Source organism: Indicator indicator, chromosome 31 (genome assembly GCF_027791375.1).
Source record: "Indicator indicator isolate 239-I01 chromosome 31, UM_Iind_1.1, whole genome shotgun sequence".
In the NCBI taxonomy this organism is placed as follows: domain Eukaryota; kingdom Metazoa; phylum Chordata; class Aves; order Piciformes; family Indicatoridae; genus Indicator; species Indicator indicator.
The window spans coordinates 4002474-4022084 of NC_072040.1; the positions used below are offsets into that span (position 1 = coordinate 4002474).

Below are 19611 nucleotides of genomic sequence, written 5' to 3' on the forward strand. Positions count from 1 at the left end.
GCTTTCCCTTGCATTTACCTCCCCAGACCCAGGCACACATAACAACACATCACTTCCACCACACAGATGAAAGCAGGGTAAAAAAAAAAAAAAAACAACAAGCTTTACACTGAGGACATTCTTCATCCCTCAGATTGTCTCCTATATATAAATATTTGTGTTAAGGCTTTCAGAGACAAACACAAACAGTTAACCAAACACAGGTGGGCTCCATCCTGCTGAATTGCTCCAGGACTGTTGTCTCTGCCCAGAGGAGGTCAGAACAGGTGGGCTTCTTGCAGCTTCACATGCACACACATGGCTCTAAAGAGCAACAAGTTCTCAAAGAAAAGGCACTTAAGAGGAACCTGGTACATAGATGATTTATTTCTGACATTAATATGGTCTGTATTGTATGTGAGTCTCTTACATAAATGAAAAGGTTGTTGTACAACAAAAAACTAAGATAAACAAGGCATTTGTTGCACCTTATGTCAAACCTCAAACCAAAAATATGGAGTAATATGTATTTAGGTGTCATGCAAGTCTGGCTGCTGCATGTACAAATAAGTCTACTTATAAACTGAAAGAAATGCCAATGCATACAACGTTCACAAAGTAATAAGAGATGCCTGACATGTGAAAGATCCAAACCTTCCAGCTAAAGCAACAGAGTTAACTACAGCGATCCAACCAATACCAACACAAATTATTACTACTTACCAGAAACCTATACTTAAACTTGGCATAGGCAGTGTGGTGATACCACTTCTGCTGAAAGAAATCCTTCAGATTCTAGATATTCGTTCTCTCTTAAGGTCTTGCTCCACTTTTTGTGAAGCCAGTGCTGTCTCTAGCCTTAAATGTTGCTGTTAAAGCCATACCTAAGTCTAAGACTGCCAGGAATTCCAATTGCCTCCATCATCAGAGGGGAGGCACAACCCTGGCACAATGGCTCTTTTCTCATCCCTTCTTTATACAGGATTCCCTCCACCCCTTGAAATTTTTATGTGAATTAAAAACTGCTAAAAACATATATGCCTACTACTATCATAGCCAGGCCAATATTCCATATCAAAAAGCTCCTAAAAATACAGATCGTGTCAGCTTCGAGATGTTTAAAAAACCCTTTACCCAGACGTTACCTTCCTCATTCTCCGTTAATAAATTACTCTCGCCCATCTCTGATATTCCAAGCAACAGGAATACTTTCCACACCCTGCATAGTACTGGTTGATCTCCTACAGTTAACTAGAGAACCTGACACCCACGTGTAAGTTACATACAGTGCATACGATGCTCGCTCTTTCCATCTCTCCTAGCAGCAAGCCGACCCTGCCGCGCTTCAGCGGCAGCACACCCGGGAGTGGAGAGGGAGAGTGTTTGAATTATAAATAGCTACAACTACAGTGTACAATCCTAGTGACCTGTCAGTATTTGTTGCTAGCACACCCTTACAACTACAGAACAAAAACACCTCTACGACAAAAAGCAAACCGAAACAGTCCTTCAAGAACAAAAATAAGACATGAAATAAGTGCAAATACCTAAAATAGGCAACTAAAGCAACTGTTGTGACCTGTAAACCCTTAAATAAGGACAAAGACTTGTCATAAATAATAGAAGGTTCTCTCTTTGCGCTTCAAACATTTAGTTAAGTATATAATGGTCAGACTTAAGTGCAGATAGAATTGTTTGGAGATCCAAGGTGCCAAGTTTCTTTTTTTTTTTTTCTTTTTTTTTAAATAAAAATAACATCTCTCTATAATGCATTTAGTTCCTATGCAGGACAAAGTACTCCTGGGTCACAGACAGGACCCCACCACTCCTTTCTAGCTCTAGTTAAACAAGGTACAGGAATGGTTGCTGTCTACTACCTTGTCATTATTTTGGGGACCGACATGATTGGAGGGTTCTAGTGCAATCTCTGTGTAGCTGTGACACAGTATGGAGTTGTACACTTCCCCACTGCAATTCCTCTGCTGTTCCACACTTGTCCTTTTGTTCGTTTTAGCTGTTTTAACAGGAAACAACGTTGGCTTCTAGACAACCTGCATACATATAAATATCTACATTTAAGCTTTAAAAAGAAAAATAAATTATAAAAACAAACTCCTTTCCAATTTACAAAGTTTTCCCTGCTCCTACGTACTGTACAATACATTCAACAATCATCTCACTCTGAGATTTCTGAAGAAGAATACTGATGCTTTACACTAAAACCTAATTCACCCCCCTTTGCCTACTTCTAGTACCATTTGCAAATAAATATATTTAACACTGTAGTTAATTTCATTGTTTTGCAGCATACCAAAAAAAATTAGTAGTGCAACTTTCTATATCCTTCTTTAACCCTCCCTTTCCACTGTGTTTCTTTATAGACTAGGAAAATGCTACATAAGCAGAAGCACATTCAGTCGTGTATGTTGCTCGGTTGGGAACCAGTAACAACCTATAAACCTACTCTATATTGAAAATGCACCAACAGAAGAAAAAGCAATGCAAGTCAAGAGAATAAATATGAAAAATAGACCTAAACCCTGTGTGTTCTCACTACTGCAATGTACTTCACCATTCTTTCTTATCTTTTAGGAAGTCATTTTTAACATTGGAAGAAATTCATTGCAGAACTGTTTGTACTATCCCTTGGTAGAGTATACAAGAGCTTGGTTGTCTGTTCTTTGTCAGTCAGAAGAAAAGTAGCTTTAAGGTAGATTCAAGGCTTCCCTTGGCAGACAGTCTCCACATACAGACTTAATTCCCAGCACTGTGCTGGAATCACCTTCAACACTGTGTCCATTTCAATGGCAAGAGATGGTTGGCAGCTGTGGTGACCATCACAGTATGAGAGCCCTTGAGGTGCTGTTGGTAGCTGTGTATGTGCTCAGGTATCTTCTTGCTTGTTCAGTCATGATCAGCTGGTCTTCTGTTTTGCCATAAACAACTGCTTCCCAGTCACAATTTGACTGCTCAAGACAAAATTTGGAGGAAAAGATTCTTTTACATCACTGAAATACTTCAGCAAATCTCAGAGCAGTAATAGACTATCAAAATCTAGCAATATTTTACTGAGAATTTCCTTCTACAGCACAATCCTTCTAAAACCCATGACCAAGCTACCTCTCTACCCCTCAAGCCCAGCTCCCCAGCTCTGCATCTGTGCTACAGTTAAGTGCTAACACAAAACGAAAAATGCTCTTGAGAAAGAGACCAGTTCAACAATTGATAGAGAAAAGGGAAGTTAATTAAGTAATCTTATCTTTGGGTATATTCCCACAGTCCTGGGCCAGAGAGATGTATTCATGTTGGTGCAGTTCCCAGCAGTTAATGCTTCGTTTGGAACATCACAATTAAAGGAAGTTTGTTCTCTCTTAAGAAAGGATCCAAAAGTAATACTACTTAAAACCACATCACTAAAGCAATTAACTGGGCAGGAAGATCAGGTTCCAGGTGCCCTGCTTTCCTTTTTTTTTTTTTATAATAGTTTTTAAATTAATTCAGAGAAGAAAAAAATCTTTTAACATCAGCCCCCTACGGGCAAACTGGAACAGGTCTCAAGTCAGGTCAAAGAGAATCTCTCCCCAAGCCTGAAGACACACATGGAGGAGAAAGCAGGTTCCAGTTTTAACAGTATGGAAAAATAGATGGATGCACAGGAAGAAGCACGTTACAAGAACAATTGCCAACAGCCCTGTGGATGAACTCTGCTTAGAGAATCCCACTGGGCTTATTCTGAAGTGAGCACCTCCCAGATGTGAGAAACTTGGGTGCTACAAAGATTTAGGTTGCAACAAGTCAAGTTTTCTCACTGCTAGGCTTGGGTACCTGAACCTGCTTTGTAGGTCTATCCTATCCTGATGTTTTTCCCCTTACATTTAAATCTTAGAGGCCACTCAGTGAAACCTCAGGGCTGTATTTGAAGAGCTTAGCTGTCAATAAACACTTTATGGACAAACAACCAGCTTACAAGAAATAAGGATCATGGAAACACTCACCAAAACTAGATCACTGAATGGGACAATTCTAGATATCAGTACAAGACAGAACCCCCCCCAAAAGCTCTTTGTTACCCTGCTAACAAAATCATGCACACCTGAAGAGCCTTCTCCATTTTGACATTTTTTGAAGCACATGCATTCAGTTTCTTCTTAATGACTGCATTTGCTTTGCTTGCTGCATTTGTCTCCTGGGTTTCTGCTGTCAGGGTACATCTGTTGTCATGTATTTCCAACAATGGCTTCATTAATAAAGATGTGGGGTATGCATTTTCTGACTAGTGCCAGAATTAAGAGGGGAGAGAACAAGAATAACAATTAGTATATAATAACAATAATAATGTCTTCAACTGCTGCAGTCAGAGAAGCCAAAGCGTGAACAGAGCAAGTATGATCAGAAAGATCTTAGGAAAGAATCTAAAAGCAAAAAGGAACAAATAGTATCTGAAGCAGCAGTCTGGGCTGTACTGGAATTCCTGGTCAATCCTGAACACAGGAACACAAGTAGCTGCTGGCATGCTGGAGGCATCACTGCATAGAGAGTTTCTTTCATGCAAAGCCACCCTACAGCTGATTAGGTTTTGTTAAGAGCAAGTGTTGAGAAAGTGGTAACTACAGAACATTTTTAAAGGCAACATCTTGTCATTCACTGTCAGTGCAACCCCTGTGAGAGTAACCACAAGGAGACTGGTGTAAAAAGTTAAGATCAGTACTGGGGGGAGGAACTGCTTGAAGAAGTGAAATGATACCAGCACAACTATCCCCTGCTTATTGAGCACAGCTTCATACCTGATCAGGAGTCACAGACATTTACTCCCTCAGAATTAAATTAATATATATGTGTGTTTAAGAACTAGACTGGAATCAAGTTTTCCTACAAGCTACAAGACTAAAGATTAATCTGTTCAATCACTTAACTAGAAAATATTTGGCTACTTATGAAAAGAATAAGAGACCAAACAGCCCCATCTCTGAACTCACTGACAGTGCTGAGGCAGGAGTGTTGAAATTCCTTCAGCCAGAGGAAGCCCACAAACCTCATCTTCTGTGCACTTGATATTTCTTAAGGCACTCCCCTGTTCTGTGAGAAGGATAACATGCTGCCTAACGTACAAGCAGGTATCTTCAGAACATGTCTGCCAAGCATGCAAAACACAGGGGCAAAAGCCATCTTCCTGGTGCGTGAGGGAGAGCTGCAGCATGCCACACACTAAATCGGATAGGGAGCCAGGATGGAAGCAGCTTTACTCTAGCAGCAGCTCTGCAAAGCATCCACAACACTTTAGCAGTCCTGCTCTGAAGGCTGAAAGGAAGAATTGATGCATCAATTTAAGCTTAAGCACTGGAGGTTGTATTTCCAACTGAAAGCTATTTTCACTAGCTTTATGAAGCTAGCCTCAGCCCTTTATTTCAGCTGACGGAATGAAAGACACTCAGTTCTGTATTAATATTGCTGCCAGTGATGCCCTTCAGTCATTCAGAAGTTACCTGTACATCTAAACTGTTCTCTTCTGTGAAGAGCTGGGCACCAATCTCTTCCTTTTCCCATGGATCCAGGACCAGTGATTTTCTGACTTTTTTAGAAGAGTTGTGCTACAAGAAACATTTTGCAGAGAAAAAAAAATAATCGTAAAACATTCTCTAAAAGCAGTTATTTGCTATTTGAAATTAATTATTGCAGTGTTACCTCCTGCTTGCAGCTTTTATAGAGTGTGTCATCTTCCTCCTTGAGAAATATATCTGTTCCAGTTTCCTCTTTCAAAACTTCCCTAATGTCTTCCTCCAAGAAGGCAAGTGGTTGTGACTAAGTTCATTAAAATTGGAGGAGAAAATATAGGAAGTCTATTAGTTGCTCATTTTTTACCATGTTCTACTTTCAGTCACTGTAGACCAGAAAAGAGATCTTGCAAAATACAGCAAGAGGTTTAAGCTCTTGTAGTTAACAACTGCAGATCAACATTTCAGATTTTCAAATTCATTTTACTCCATGTCATTTCTAGCCAGGCAAAAACAAACAAAAATGCACTAATTCCTCCAAAAATGTATAGAAGACGACATGGAAATGACTTGTTTGTATTTATTAGCTGTGCTTATCCACTGACAAAAGGGATAAAAATATTTTAGACATATTAAACATATCTACATACATAGAAATATACTCAGAATTGGGCTGTCAAAGCCTGGCTGTTGTTGGGAAGGAACTGACATCCAGCTTAGCACCAATCTTTGAATGAGACATTGATAGTCCCAAGTACAGTACTGAATTTCACAGAAGCCATACAGATGGCTCCTTTGTGTACCAACAGGAGAATTCCCTTAAGCCCTCCAAATGTGATTTTGAACAGGAGGTTAATAGTGGACAGAAACAGGAATGCCAAACCACTCCATTTGCATAGTGTGAATCTATAGGGTAACACAGATGGTGCCAAGCCCTGTGGCAGAGTCTGAGCTACTTTCTGTGTTTGCAGGGAGGGAGCAGTCAATGTATATTGGCTGGAATTTTTTCAGAACTTGAAAAGCATATGTCTGCTGAATTCCAAAAGTTATTACACATTAACATACCTCAGCTAGGCTAGCAAGGGAGCAAAAATTGAATTAGTCTGGAATAAACAAACAAAAAAAGTAACATGATCCAAAGTCAGTCACAAGTCCTCTGTGACAGCCATAAGAATCATGAATTGCTGTTTTAAGATTTGGGGGTTAGGATGAAGAAAATTGTATACATCATTCAAGTAACCTCCTAGGAAAGCTAAAACACTTCCAAACATCATCTCACCAAACCCTCAGGACACTGGCACACTGTGGCAGACAGTGTCAGTCCCACCACTGTAGAACTGAAACCAGAAAACAGCTCAGCTCTTCCACAGTCCAGAGGGTTCACAGATAATGCATTTTCTCAAGTCAAATGTGAAAGGTGCTTAAAATACCCAGGCCAGTCCTCCCTTTGCTCTGGCTAGATTAGCCAGCTGGTAGATAACCTGGGTTTCATTTTGAAATAAACCAGAATGCTATTAAAGTTAATTAAGAATGCTTCAAGTATTAAAACTACAGCCTCAGGCAACGACGTTCCCACTCTGTAAGAGGCACAGTGTTAAACAAGGCTACACAAATTGAAGCTGGAATGCATTAGGGTTACTGTGGATGAAATGATTCCATGTACTGGCCACTATTCCAAAGGACAATGTCCCCACGCTGCTCTGACATCTAACACACAAAGTCTGGCTCTGTTTTGAGCCACGTACCGTCAGTTTGAGGGGACCATACTTCTTTTCCTGAGCAGCCAAAGCGTTTTTAAAAGGAGTTGGTGTCCTTGGTGTTGAACCCAAGAGAGATCTTCTAATGGTGGGAGTTCTGAAACTATTCAAGCATGGAAAAGCATTCATACAGGCATTTTAATATCTTATCAACAGCAGTGTAATAAAATGCATCTAAAAAAACCTTGTAAAACACCCTAATTTGCACAAGAAACATCCCCACTATGGATCTGAAAGCATTAAGATCACCCCAGGTACATTAAACTTCAGTTGGATTTTGTTCAGTGTTTTATAACAGGAACAATTGTAGCACTTCTTGTTAAGTGAAAAACAGGAAACCAATTTGTTTGTACACAAGCATTTAAGTGCCAGGGGTTTAAAAACCCCTTCACAACATGCATGCAGGAAGACTTAATTTCTCAGTGTTTAGGGAAAGTTGGGTTTATCTGAGCAGCACCAGCAGATGTTTAATTTAATAATCCTACCCCACGTTTTCCTTCTGATCTTTTGGTGCCATTTCCTTGGGTAGAGGAGTTGTAAGAAGAACTTTCTGCCCACAGATTGGAGTTGATGTAAATGCAGGATTTTCAAGGTTAAATTGGTCATTTCCAGAGCAAGTGTTGAAAAACTAGGAGGGGGGGAAAAGAGAAAAAAAAGCAAAACTAAGCATCCTTAAAGGATAAAACCTCAGCACTCTACTGAGCAATAGATTCTACATATATCTGAAGGGTTTTTACTGACAAAGCCCAATAAATTATTCTTGCCTTATACACCCAAGATTTGTGATATTTATCACTGAAATGTTGGTTTTCTCCTTAAAATCCCTACTGCTGAATCAGGTCACAGAGACAATAGGTCTCTGTCCACAATTACTTGCATGAGGAAGTGTGAGCTGAGAGACAAACCCTCAAGCCCCAGTCGGTGCTGAAAACAGAGGCAATACTTATTTAACTCTTGCTTTTCACTATATCTACCCTCAATGCAGACAGGTTTGGGCATATTTGTTTAGGGCACAAAAGGGGAAGGGTTCCCTTGTCATGTGTAAGCCACCCACTGCAGCCTTCCCTGTAGCTGACCTGTGATGGAGAAAATGGTAGTGTTTTCACTGGGGTGTGCTTTAGTGCAAGGCTGACGGCATCACCACACAAGCCATCGTTCAGTTCATTCACTGCTGATTGCCCCACACGCAGCCTCTTCTTCTTTCTGAGGATAGTTGGAGGAGTGCTGAATTTTGTCAAGTTTGGGGTGGAGGGGCAGTTGGCTTCCTCCTCAGCAGTGTGCTTCTTGCCGTCCAGCAGCACGCTGACGCTGTAGGGGCAGTCGGCAGCCCCCTCGTTGTGCTGAATCCGCATCAGCTTCACCGGAGCTGGCTTGACAGGAGATGCAACAGGCTCTGACAGCTCAAAATTGGTGACATCACTCCATGCTACAGGATCCTGTGGGGTGAGATGCAAACCTCTCAAACACTAGTAGGCTTATCTGAGGTGATTTCCCAAAGTCCAGGCCAATCCAACAGCCACACACTGAGATACTCCCCCAGTATCTTTCACACAATCAGAGAATGGTTTGGCTTGGAAGGGACCTTAATGGTCATCCACTTTTGACCCTCACTGCCATGGGCAGGGACACTTCCCATTAGACCAGGTTGTAAATTCAAGGCCCTGTCCAACCTAGCTTTCAACACCTCCAGGGAGGGGGCATCCACGACCTCCCTAGGCAACCTGTTCCAGTGTCTCATCACCCTCACTGTAAAAGTCTTCCTGATTTCCAGTCTAAGTCTCCCCTCCTAACAATCTTAAAAGAGTGAATATTTTAAACCACAATTCTTTTAAAACAGGCAATATAACAAAGGCCTCAGTGTGGATGAAACTACAGAGAAATAGAGCTGGAGGTAATTCCAAGAGTATTTTACACATACTGTGTAAATGGCCATTCCCAAATAAACATTGCTTTAGAACAAACACAGACTTACAGACTCAATGAGCTCCAGTGTCTCTGCAAAGTCTGGAATGGTTTGGAGAGATGATAACATTGTGTTGGCTTCCACAGCCAGATACTTAGGGGGGGAATTCTGCTGAACAGCTGTGCCATGGGTCTCCTCCACGCTGTAGAATTCACTGTTTTGATCCCCAAAGCTATTGAGTGTGTTAGACACACAATCTTCCATGACAAAGCTTCCAGACCAACAAGGCAAGTTTGCAGCTTGCTAAAAAGTAGGAAGAAACAAGTTAATCTTATTCAGGTTACAGGCTGAAAGTCAATTATGGGACTATGGGGAGGGGAAAAACAAAAAATTAATTAAGAGGAAATCCTCAGCATAACTATTTTGATTTTTCAAACACTAATTGTCTGCTTGTATTAACGCAGCTGGCCTTCTCTGTACATTAACATACTCAACATTCTCCAACTAAGTAAGACCTCTTTCACCCATATCTTACACATGCTTATAACTTAGATAATTAAGGGTTGTATTGGAAGCCATCTCTGATGCAAGCTTCCTGTGCTCCTGAACATCAGTGCATTATGAAGCCATCTTCACTGCAGAACACAGGTACATTTTAAGATTAGAAACTGTTTCTACAGTGTGAAATACTTCTTGAGTGATTTGAGCCTTTTTAAAATGCAGATTCTACACTAATACTTTATTTAACTTCTTAATGATGAACCCAGTATGGTACACAGCACTCTAAGACTTTAACTGGAAGTCTAGAAGCAAAGCAGATCCCACTAGCTGAGCAGAACATCGCACTCTTTCAAGAGAACACCAGGAATAGTTCCACATAAAACTAGAAGTTCACCTGTAATCTAAATTGGTGATCACTGTGGCTGGTTAGGTGTCTAGTGGTGTCCACAGTTCTCTGCTCCTGAGGAAATAAGTGACTGTCAGCTGCAAGTTTCCCCCAGCAGATGTAACTTTGGTGCAGTGCAAAGCTGTGTACTGTATGTCATATCCAAATGTGGGTACTAAGTCTTACAAGCACTCACACAGAGGTTTGACAAAAATATCAGCTATGTGTTTTACCACCTTTCTCTGTTGAACGGATGATCATTGCTGACCTACTAATCTGAATGGCAGACCTATGACCCAATGTGCTGCCTCTTCAAGAGGGTTAAAACCCTGGGCCAAGTTGTAGGTCACATTTCTTCTGTTCTCACTGCACTAAACCCAATTTGCATCCATTATAATACACAGACTTTTATTTTACTACCCAACAGCCACAGGTTTGCTTTCAGCAGGTTGGATGAAAACACACCACAACCCCTCCCCAAGCATCCATTACTAATTTGCTGAGGATTGCTGTCAGCAAAACATACACAAATATTTACAGACAGTCACAGGCCTTACAGAAGACACTCGTTTCCTTCTGATTTCATTCTCTGCTGACATCAGTAGCAGTTCAAGTTCCTTTATTTTCTTTTCTTTATCAGGGTCATCATCAATAAATGACTGCTGAAGAAATGAAGACAGAAAGAAGTCATTGCTCTTTTCCACCTCTGCCATCTCTCCAAGCAAAGATTCTACATTCCAGCAGCTACATTTTTAACAGAAACAAAGATCAGGAACAGAGCTGCTGATGCTGTATCATATCTGTAATATAGTAGTCACTCACAAGAAAAACAACTCCAGCAGTTACCAGGAGATAGATCTGGTGCTGAAGGGGCACACAAGCCAATGGCTGATCACATTTCTAACCCAGCCTGTCAAACCTCAGTACTCTGCAGCACTTTTTAACCAACAGTCACTCAGCTCTAGCTTCAGCAGCAGCACCTTGGTAGGTGTGCTTTCCAGAGTTGTGAGTTATTTATCCTAAACGTGCAAGAAAATGTTTCACATCAGCATCTTCAACTGGCTGACAAAAGTTTATCAGTCAGAAAAAGATAAAGTCGTTTGAAGACAAAAAACCCACAGCCTTAAGGGCAAGTCACAGTTGTTTGAACCCATTCTTTCAACAGGGTTTTATTTATTATGTATTAAAAGTAGTAAAATCTTGCTTTTAAATCTTCTAGAATCTAGGTAAAACTAACAGGTCATCACTTCAACATAAAGATTTAATCTGTTTTAAGCCACACTTCTGTCAGAGATAAGCACGGCCATTGTGTTCCTGAGATGTGTATAGGAGGACAGCTCCTTTATTCCTGCCTAGCCCTACCAGTGAAGCTAGCAAGCCTGCTCAGAGGAACACTTACCCCACTTCAGAGGGATAATAATGAGCTAAAGATATTCAGAAGTCACAAGCTTCTCAACTCCTCATTTTTCAGCATAATACACACAACAGTCTCTGCATGTACAATGCTTGTTAACAATTTACCTGAACTAAGTTGGAAGAAGCTGAAGCATGCTCTAGACAGCTGCCTTCTGGTGAGGCATACTGGTATGCTGGAATCTAGAATGACAGAAAGCATTTTACAAACCCTAAAGAAAAGGAGACTACAAAATTCTCTCTAGCTTCTTGTTCATAAACTATTTACTGTTGTTTTGCAAACCCTAAATTACCATAATACCACAAAAATACTCAACAGATCTTCATTCTTCCACACCTGTTTCTCATTCAAAGCCCAATAAATTATCTGACAGACCAATTATTCTGGCTATTGAACTTACATGTGTCTGAACAGGTATGTAATATTGACTCTGAGTGTGCAAGTCTTCCATAGCCAGGCTGGGCTGGGGCTCCAGTGTGGATGAAGTGGCTCTTTCAGACTTGAGAGCATCCTGTAAATACCCTTCCTGCTCCACCTTTCTCCGCATCGTCGAGTTCCAGTGATTTTTAATCGAGTTATCAGTCCTAAAAACCAAAGTGGACAACAGTGACTGGTTTCCATATCTCAGAGTTTCATAGATGGCAGGACTTACAGGGTTTGCACAGTGGGTTAGTGCAAAGCCACAGATCTAGAAAGCTCCAACAGCTTGGACTGGAAGTTCTGCTATCAGTAGAGTTTTGACATTGTTACTGGAAAGCTACACTTCAAAACTTCCTTCTGCTAAACCTCCAGTCAGCAGGACATTAGGAGTAGCAAGGGAAAGCCTTGGTTCTGACTATTATGATGAGCAAGAATCTTTTTCTTGGATGCTTGTGACAACTACATGTTCTCTGTCACTACGTTATTTACCCTCTGCCACAAATGTTTGGACCATGAAACTTAGGCTATCATCCTGCTGTCCCACAGCACGGGAAGGGCACTGGGACTGGTGTCTGCCATAGGAAGAGAACTCTTCTAAAACAAAAATACCAGCCTGCATTCCCCGCTCTGAGCTTTCTGTGGAGGATCCCACTGCCTCTAGGTGCCCTTCATCTCATTCAGAGAAGGCAGGCATGGCAGCAGAGCCCTTGGACAGGGAAAGCCTGCAGTTCAACAGGCAGGCTAAAACCACTTAGGGCTCCAGACAAGCATTAAGGCAAGAGCAGAGGATGAATACACTACACTCTCAAACACTGGCAACATTACTGTTAGCCTGGCAGAGAGGTACACAGCCAAAAAATTGCTTTAAGCCCCAGCCCTCATTTAAGCTCAACTCCAAAAAATATCTTCCTTATTCATCCCACTAATCTTGGGCTCCTTACAAATCTTCCAGGTCTAGGATCCAATCCTTAGCTGAGTCTCATCTTGGATTTATTTTCAGCAAGTAAGTTAGTGACTGAGGAATGCCTCTGTCCTTACAAACTCATCTTCCCTCTCTCAGATTCCATTCAGATGCAATCCATTCCCTTCCCATGCCTCCAAAGGATTTCCTGTGATTCATGGATTGTGTACTTAATCAAAATGTCACTCTCAAACACACATCTCTAAGGACAGCAGCACAAAGAGTTGAAAAGCACCTTCCAGGGAGCAGCTTTGCTATTTCAGCCCATCGGTTTCCCAGACGCTTGTGAGCTTCATAGATTATTCTGTCCTCCTCTTCTGTCCACGAAGACTTCTTTACCTCAGGATTGAGATGGTTATGCCACCTCTCTCTGCACTGCTTGCCTATTCTTCCTTTCAGGTGTTTTGCAATCAGAGACCAGCGCTTTGGACCATACTTCTGAACTAATTCAATAACCTGGAACACAGATGAAAGCAGGTTATCATTTCAAAACCTCATTTTCCACATCAAAGACAGACTGAAATGTTGAAGAGCAAAAGATATAAATGAGATCTTAGATCTCTAATGCTGTAAAGAGACGTAAGCTAGAGCAGCTCAGCTAGCAGCCTGAGCAAGGGGAAATGAAGTGCTTGAGCCTTTCTGTCTTTCAGACATAATTTGCTGCGTGAGAATTCAAAACCATAACAATAATCTGTCACAAGATGCATCAGAGATCATCTGTGGGGATGAATCCAAAGAAAAGGTAGACATTCTTAGCAGCCATACGCCAATTTTATGACAGTAAAAGAACACAGAATCAATTAGTTTTTATTACCCTCTGATCTTCTTCTTTAGTCCAGGGCCCTTTAATCAGTTCTGGGTTTAGTACCTTCTGCCATCGATGCTGGCACTGAAAATCTGAACGGTTCTGAAACAGTTTCAGAGGAGCAGTGTGGAGGTTAAATCTGGGATACACAAACGTGTCAATACTGGCTAGCCACAATTATTGGTATAATTCACATTAAAAGACTTATTCAGGTATTTGTTCTAATAGCCAAATTCTCCCTTGTTTCTTTTTCCATATGCTCACAAAAACCCCTCTCCAGAAAAACCAGCCCTGCACAAAGCTCTCATCACTTCAGTGTTCTTGATAATCATATTCAGAACTTATTCTTTAAAGACAAACTCAGAATTACTTCTGTCCTCATTACTTCACACCTTCCCTGAGCTTTGTGACTGAGATTCTTTTGACATGATCTACAACCTAAAAGTGTCTTTCCATATGTAAAGGAAATACCTTTTCTTTCAGATAAAAGAATAACCTTTTTTAAGTCTCAGATGAATGTATTCTCACCTCTTTACTAATGGTAAGGAAAACAGATTTATATCAAGTTTAGCTAACACACACCAATTAAACAGTGCTTTTTTTCTACTCAGGACAGATGGTGCTTTTCTGTAGCTTCACCAGCAGTCTGTGAGATCAGTGCAGCTCACACAGATGAGGAGTCATTTCGTGTTTGAACCAGCAGCTCTTTTACTCATTCCCAGCTGACCAGTGGAACAATACATGAAATTCTAATTGTCAGTAGAAAACTTCCAACAAACCCACTAAGGCTCCACTGGTAGTAACTGAAGGTATGTTTGGGTGGGAAGATTTACTTGTTAGGGAAGCAGTTGTCACTGTAAAAAAAAAAATAAACTAACCAACACACACCAAAATAAGCAACATTCCACCTCCCTTTTGCTAAGGTGCTGAAGAAACCGAGCCTGCTGCTTTCAAGCAGTCTCAGGTGCAAGCCACCCTCCTAACTTCAGCAGCAACCTGGGACACTGTAGATATAACCACCCCAAGTGATGAAACCAACAGGAACCCAGAAAATATTCCAGAATGACAAGACACAACAAGTTAGGACAGAAGGCATCCATGATTTTTGGTCATTTCACACTACCACCTGAGCCCCTGTCTGAGCTGATGAAGTTCTCCAAGTTCTAAGCTAGATCTCAGGTCCAATTTACAAGCATCCTTTAAAAAGATTTTTACTACTATGTATTTCTAATTTCACCTCCTTCCAAACTAGACATATGACCAAAGGAACTCAAAATTCAAAGGGTATTTACTGAAAGAGATTTGACTCACTTGTAGATGACTAGCAATGAAAGCCCAATCGTCTGTACCATGTTGTTCCACCAGCTTCTTCAGCCTTTCATCCTGTTAAGACAAAACCCCAGCCAATGTTACATGCTATGCCCATGGAGTGCTGAACAAGAACATATTTCACATGCTGCCAGTATCACATGGGAAGGAAACTAAAGCCAAACAGAAATCATTACCTCATCACGTGTCCATTTCACCCTGTTACATATCTTCTTCAACACTTTTTGCTGTGGTACTTCATAGTCATGATCCATATATTGAAGGTTTTCATCTTCTTCACTGCAGAGTACAACAGAAGAGTGAAGAAACAGTTCTAAATCACCCTGAACAACTATTTTTCAACCACTTGTAGCATTTTCCCCCCAATATGTACATACTATTCTAAAATGGCACATGGATTGTAATAAAGGTAAGACCTGCCTCCAGCACAGCCCTGTACTCACCATGTTAGAGGAACAGGGTTCATTTTCATCTCCAGTTCAAGTACTGAGATATGGGCAGGTAATTCATTCCACTCAAGACTTTGACACAGAAGCTGTCATTTGAGATCAGGGGGGCTTTATAGCACATTTAAGGATCTTTACACAATGATGGTTTGCTACTCTGCAAAATACATTCATGGTCTACCTCCATAACTTAAACACAACAAGGGTGCCAAATAGTTTAGCATCAACTTGAGATTATCAGTTCCTACCTGGAATAAAAGTCTTGCCTCAATGTTACAGAAATTAGACAACTTCTGGACATGTTCCTGTGTGACCTTCTCTAAGTGAACCATAGAATGGCTTGGGTTGGAAGTGACCTCCAAAGGTCATCTAGTCCTAACTACTGTGCAGTAAGCAGGGACATCCTCAACTAGAGGATGAACTAGGGGAACCTGCCTTGGTAGGCGGATTGGACTCAGTCTCCAGAGGTCCCTTCCGACCCCCACCATTCTGTGGTTCTGTGAAGACAGAAGTATTCCAAGCAGCAGCTACCCTGCCAGTGCCAAGAGTCAGGTAAGCTGTGACTCCATGTAGATCCCACTCCATCTACTGGAGAAAGGCACAATCCACAGCCTGGAGAAACAAAGCCCTGCCAACAGGCAGCGCAGAGAGACGCTCATGGAAATACCAAACTCCTGTGCCAGTGACTCATGTCAGACACTATAAATTCAAACACATGTGGAAACCCAGGCCTAGCAACACGATGAGCACTTCCTCTGCAGAAGTCACTGCAAAGACACAAAGGGATTCTGCTTTAACTGACAACACTTGCACACTGCAGTCTCCATCTCTGTCCATTCTATTATCAGTCTAAAGCACGATACATCATAAGTTCATGTTCAAAACTAAGTTTTTAAGTTCTGGTAAGCCTTGCAAATTACTTCAATTTCTCAATCAAAGATTAAAAAAAATCCTTAATCCCAGTAACAGACTTAACCTGTGCTGGTGTCCTAGGAACTGACTAGATGGTGGATCTCTATTTCCTAGAGAAGTTGATTTGTTGTTTCCCATGAAGTGAGCATCTTCTGTGGCTAACATCAGTATATGGGCCCTCAAGAAGAGCACCACTTACTTGAAACTACAGGACAGTGGCTACCCAGCTCTTGCAGACCCAATGTATTTAACATTGCTTCTACTCCGCACCCCACATCTGATATGGCCCTGCTTAGCTTCATAATGTACTTTGTCACTCTTAAACATATTAACACTTCCTGGAGCCAGTGGAATACAAAACATAAGCTTGTCAGCAGCAAGTTCTTCACAGCATGTGCAAAACAGTAAGCTGCAAACACGACAATTGTAGGAGTTTTACATTAAGTGGCTTAGGACTTAAGAAAAGAGGATTTAAACTTCCCACTTTCTGCCTCTTTTGACCACAGGTTCTCAAACTTCAGGAGTATCTTGCTGTTGCAAGGTGCATAGCTTGTTATTATAAACCTATTTCATACCGAGCAAACCATACAGCTTACTTACAACTAAAATGTGGCCTTGTGGTTAAGCCCTTTATCAACACAATCTCCTCACCCACTGCACAGCAAGAGAGTTCAAGAACAGTCTCCAGCTACATGATTTTAAAAGAGGGCACTGACCTCTCCTACACCTTGACTGCACAGGAGTAACTCTTTAGTGCTCAGTCTTGTTTAGACTAGCACACGACCAGACCATAAATTGAATATATATGAAGGGTTGGGACTAACAGCTTCAGGCTTTGACTTAAAAACAAAACAAAACTGTTCAACCACACAGGGTTGTTCTAGTTCATTTGCCAGGTTTTTTGCAGTTATGAAACTGGGCTAAAATACTGCTCCAAAGTGGAATGCAGCCACCAAATTTCATTAAATAAGAAATTCGGCACAATAAAGTATTTCCTGAGCTCTGTGCTAGCTGCCTTTGCAGTTCTGAGTCAAGAACCATTAAAGGACAAAAATTGAGCTTCCAAATGCAAAAACCAAGAGCAGTTTGACAAAATTAAACTCGATTCCACTCAGTGCAAAACAATTATAATCTCTCCTTACTCCAAGATTAACACTTTTGAAGTCACCTTTAAGTAAACTCATAATGACAACAGTTTGGTTTTGGAGGCACCATTGCCACACACTGACACAATATTCCTCCAGGACTACTGATCTCACACCAAACTGTTTTCTGCTCTCCACAAGCAGTTGTACTTTCAATCATGACATCAAAGCACTCCATAGCCACCAGAGCTGCTACAAGCTAAAGCTTTGCAAAGATGAAACTATGGTTCACAACACCACAGATGAAAGCCTCTTAAACAAAATGCAGCCTAGGAGTAACATGAAATGTTCTCTCTCTGAGCTGATTCTTGCAGAGCGCCAAGTGCAAGAGAGCTCCAGCAGCTAGCCTCTGCAAGCAAAGCCCCTGACTGAATCTTTGCTCCTTGCACAACAAGAAACCCTAAAGCATTGCTGTCTCGGCTTAGCTGCAGCTTTGCAAATAAAGAGGTTTATGAACTCTTTTTGCACCTGAGGGAAACACAGAAACAGTTTTACTATCTGTAAATTTGAAACTATCCCAGATTCCATGAGAAGTATGCAGTCAGTAAACCCCAGATACCACAGGTAACTCACTCATTAACATTACTCACTGAGTATCTTTTCCTTTCTCAATCGTACTCCTGCTTTTACACTTCTTTGTCACTTTCTATCTAGGACAAGAATAACTATAGCAATAAAACAGTTCTGCATGACCCACCTACTGAATACAATGACACACCCATTTTCATATCAATAACATAAAAGAGGTATAAAAAATCTGGGGCTCCCACTGAAGCTCAAGGAAAACGTTCGGTAGTGTTTCATGCTAGATTACCACATCTTCAGTCCAAGAACACACCAAATCAGAGGCAGTAAGTGTGTTTAAGATATTGGAAGAATCGGCAGGCCTGAACATTGACTGAAAGCCCCCACAAGGCTGAGCCAAAGGCAGGAGGAAAGCAACCAGCAGCAGAAGCTACGCAGTGGTCACTGACAGGCTGAGTGAGCGCAGAAAGGCAAAGCTAAGGAGAAGATACCCAGGTAAGCGACAGCGATGGTCTGGGGGAGTGAGAGCAGCGAGAGGCGAGGCTGAGCCCCCAGCGCTGGTGATGGCAGAGCCTGAGGGGCAGGTACCGATGCGGGAGCTGGGCGAGGGAGGACCCAGTGGGCAGAGGGAGGGCTAGAAGGCGGGCGGCGGGCAGTGACACCCGGGGGAGGCCGAGAGCCAGCAGGGCTCGGCGGGGGGGTGAGAGACGGGGCGGGGCAGCACCTGGCAGGGATCCCGGAGCGCGGGGGGGCACCTGGGCGCGGGAGGCAGCGGCTGCCCGGGAAGGGGGTGGGGGGCAGAAGGCTCAGAGAGCCTCGGACCGGAGCCACACTCACCTGCACGGTCTCTTCGCCATCCTCGGGGCGCACCATAGGGGGAGCGGCACGGCAGCGGGGCGCAGCGCGGAGCCCCCGAGCCCCCGCCCGGGCGCCCTCGCTCACAGTCGGGCGGCGGGGCAGGGCAGGAGACAGAGAGGGGGCACTGGCGGCTCAGGAAGGCTTGAGGCGAGCAGGACTCCTTTGACAACTCCCTGTTCCCCGCGTTATACACAACGCACCAACAGCCTCCCTCAGCCCCGACCCGGCCCGGCCCCCGGCGCTTCAGACATGGCTCGGCCTGGCCCCTGCCCGCAAGGACGGAGCGCGCAGCAGCCCCTTTCTCGCCCCGCTCCTGTCAGAGCTGCTGCAGGCTTCAGCGGCACCTTTCCACCCAGGCCTGTTGACCTGTCCAGCCGAACGCTTCCCGTCCCCTGCTACCGCCACGGCTCCGCCGCCGCCACCGGCGGGCTTGGTCGGTGCCGCCGAATCTCGCGCCCAGCCTCCTTCCCGAGCCACCGTTTGAATCTGCGCAGGCGGACTGGCGCCCCATTGGCTGCGGCCGCCGCACGCGGGCCGGGCCGGGCCGGGGCGGGGCCGCGCGGCCGGGCGGGGCCGGGGCATGACGGGGGAGCGAGTCCTCCCGCTGCGCGGGGTTGCCGCTGCCTCACGCCCGCCCCGCCGCCGCCGCTGCCGCTGCCGCCCCCACCCAGTAACAGGCACCCGCGGGGCGATAACGGTAGAGGTAACGGGCGGGGTGGCAGGAGGCTCCCCGACGGTAAAAAACCGGCGGCAGCGCCGCGCGGCAAAATTTGCGCATC

At 43.1% G+C, this 19611-nt stretch overlaps 1 protein-coding gene across 3 annotated transcripts; it reads right to left on the reverse strand.

The window, feature by feature from the left end:
• Nucleotides 1-2816: 2816 nt before the first annotated feature.
• On the reverse strand, nt 2817-18866 carry MYBL1 (MYB proto-oncogene like 1). 3 transcript variants are annotated; one of them, XM_054394696.1, is made up of 16 exons: nt 18812-18866; nt 15123-15225; nt 14929-15000; nt 13627-13719; nt 13048-13268; nt 11832-12015; nt 11539-11613; nt 10575-10679; nt 9201-9434; nt 8305-8664; nt 7714-7856; nt 7217-7331; nt 5662-5778; nt 5463-5567; nt 4073-4252; nt 2817-2945 (listed from the first exon to the last, which is right to left on the reverse strand). In XM_054394696.1, exons 1-16 carry the CDS (start codon nt 18829-18831, stop codon nt 2817-2819), a joined length of 2256 nt encoding a protein of 751 aa, XP_054250671.1. In that variant the 5' UTR covers nt 18832-18866. The 3 variants fall into 3 exon arrangements, with proteins under 3 accessions (XP_054250671.1, XP_054250670.1, XP_054250669.1); XM_054394695.1 differs by lacking the exon at nt 4073-4252 and having other exon boundaries at nt 18812-18831; XM_054394694.1 differs by lacking the exon at nt 4073-4252 and having other exon boundaries at nt 10566-10679; nt 18812-18831.
• Nucleotides 18867-19611: the final 745 nt, after the last annotated feature.

Coding starts and splice junctions, on each gene's coding strand:
- MYBL1 (XM_054394696.1), bottom strand. CDS start 18,831: ATGGCGAAGAGACCGTGCAG. Junction 7,857..8,304: donor TACCATTTTCTCCATCACAG/GTCAGCTACAGG, acceptor CCCCCCTCCTAG/TTTTTCAACACTTGCTCTGG. Junction 4,253..5,462: donor AGAACAGTTTAGATGTACAG/GTAACTTCTGAA, acceptor TTCTGGCACTAG/TCAGAAAATGCATACCCCAC.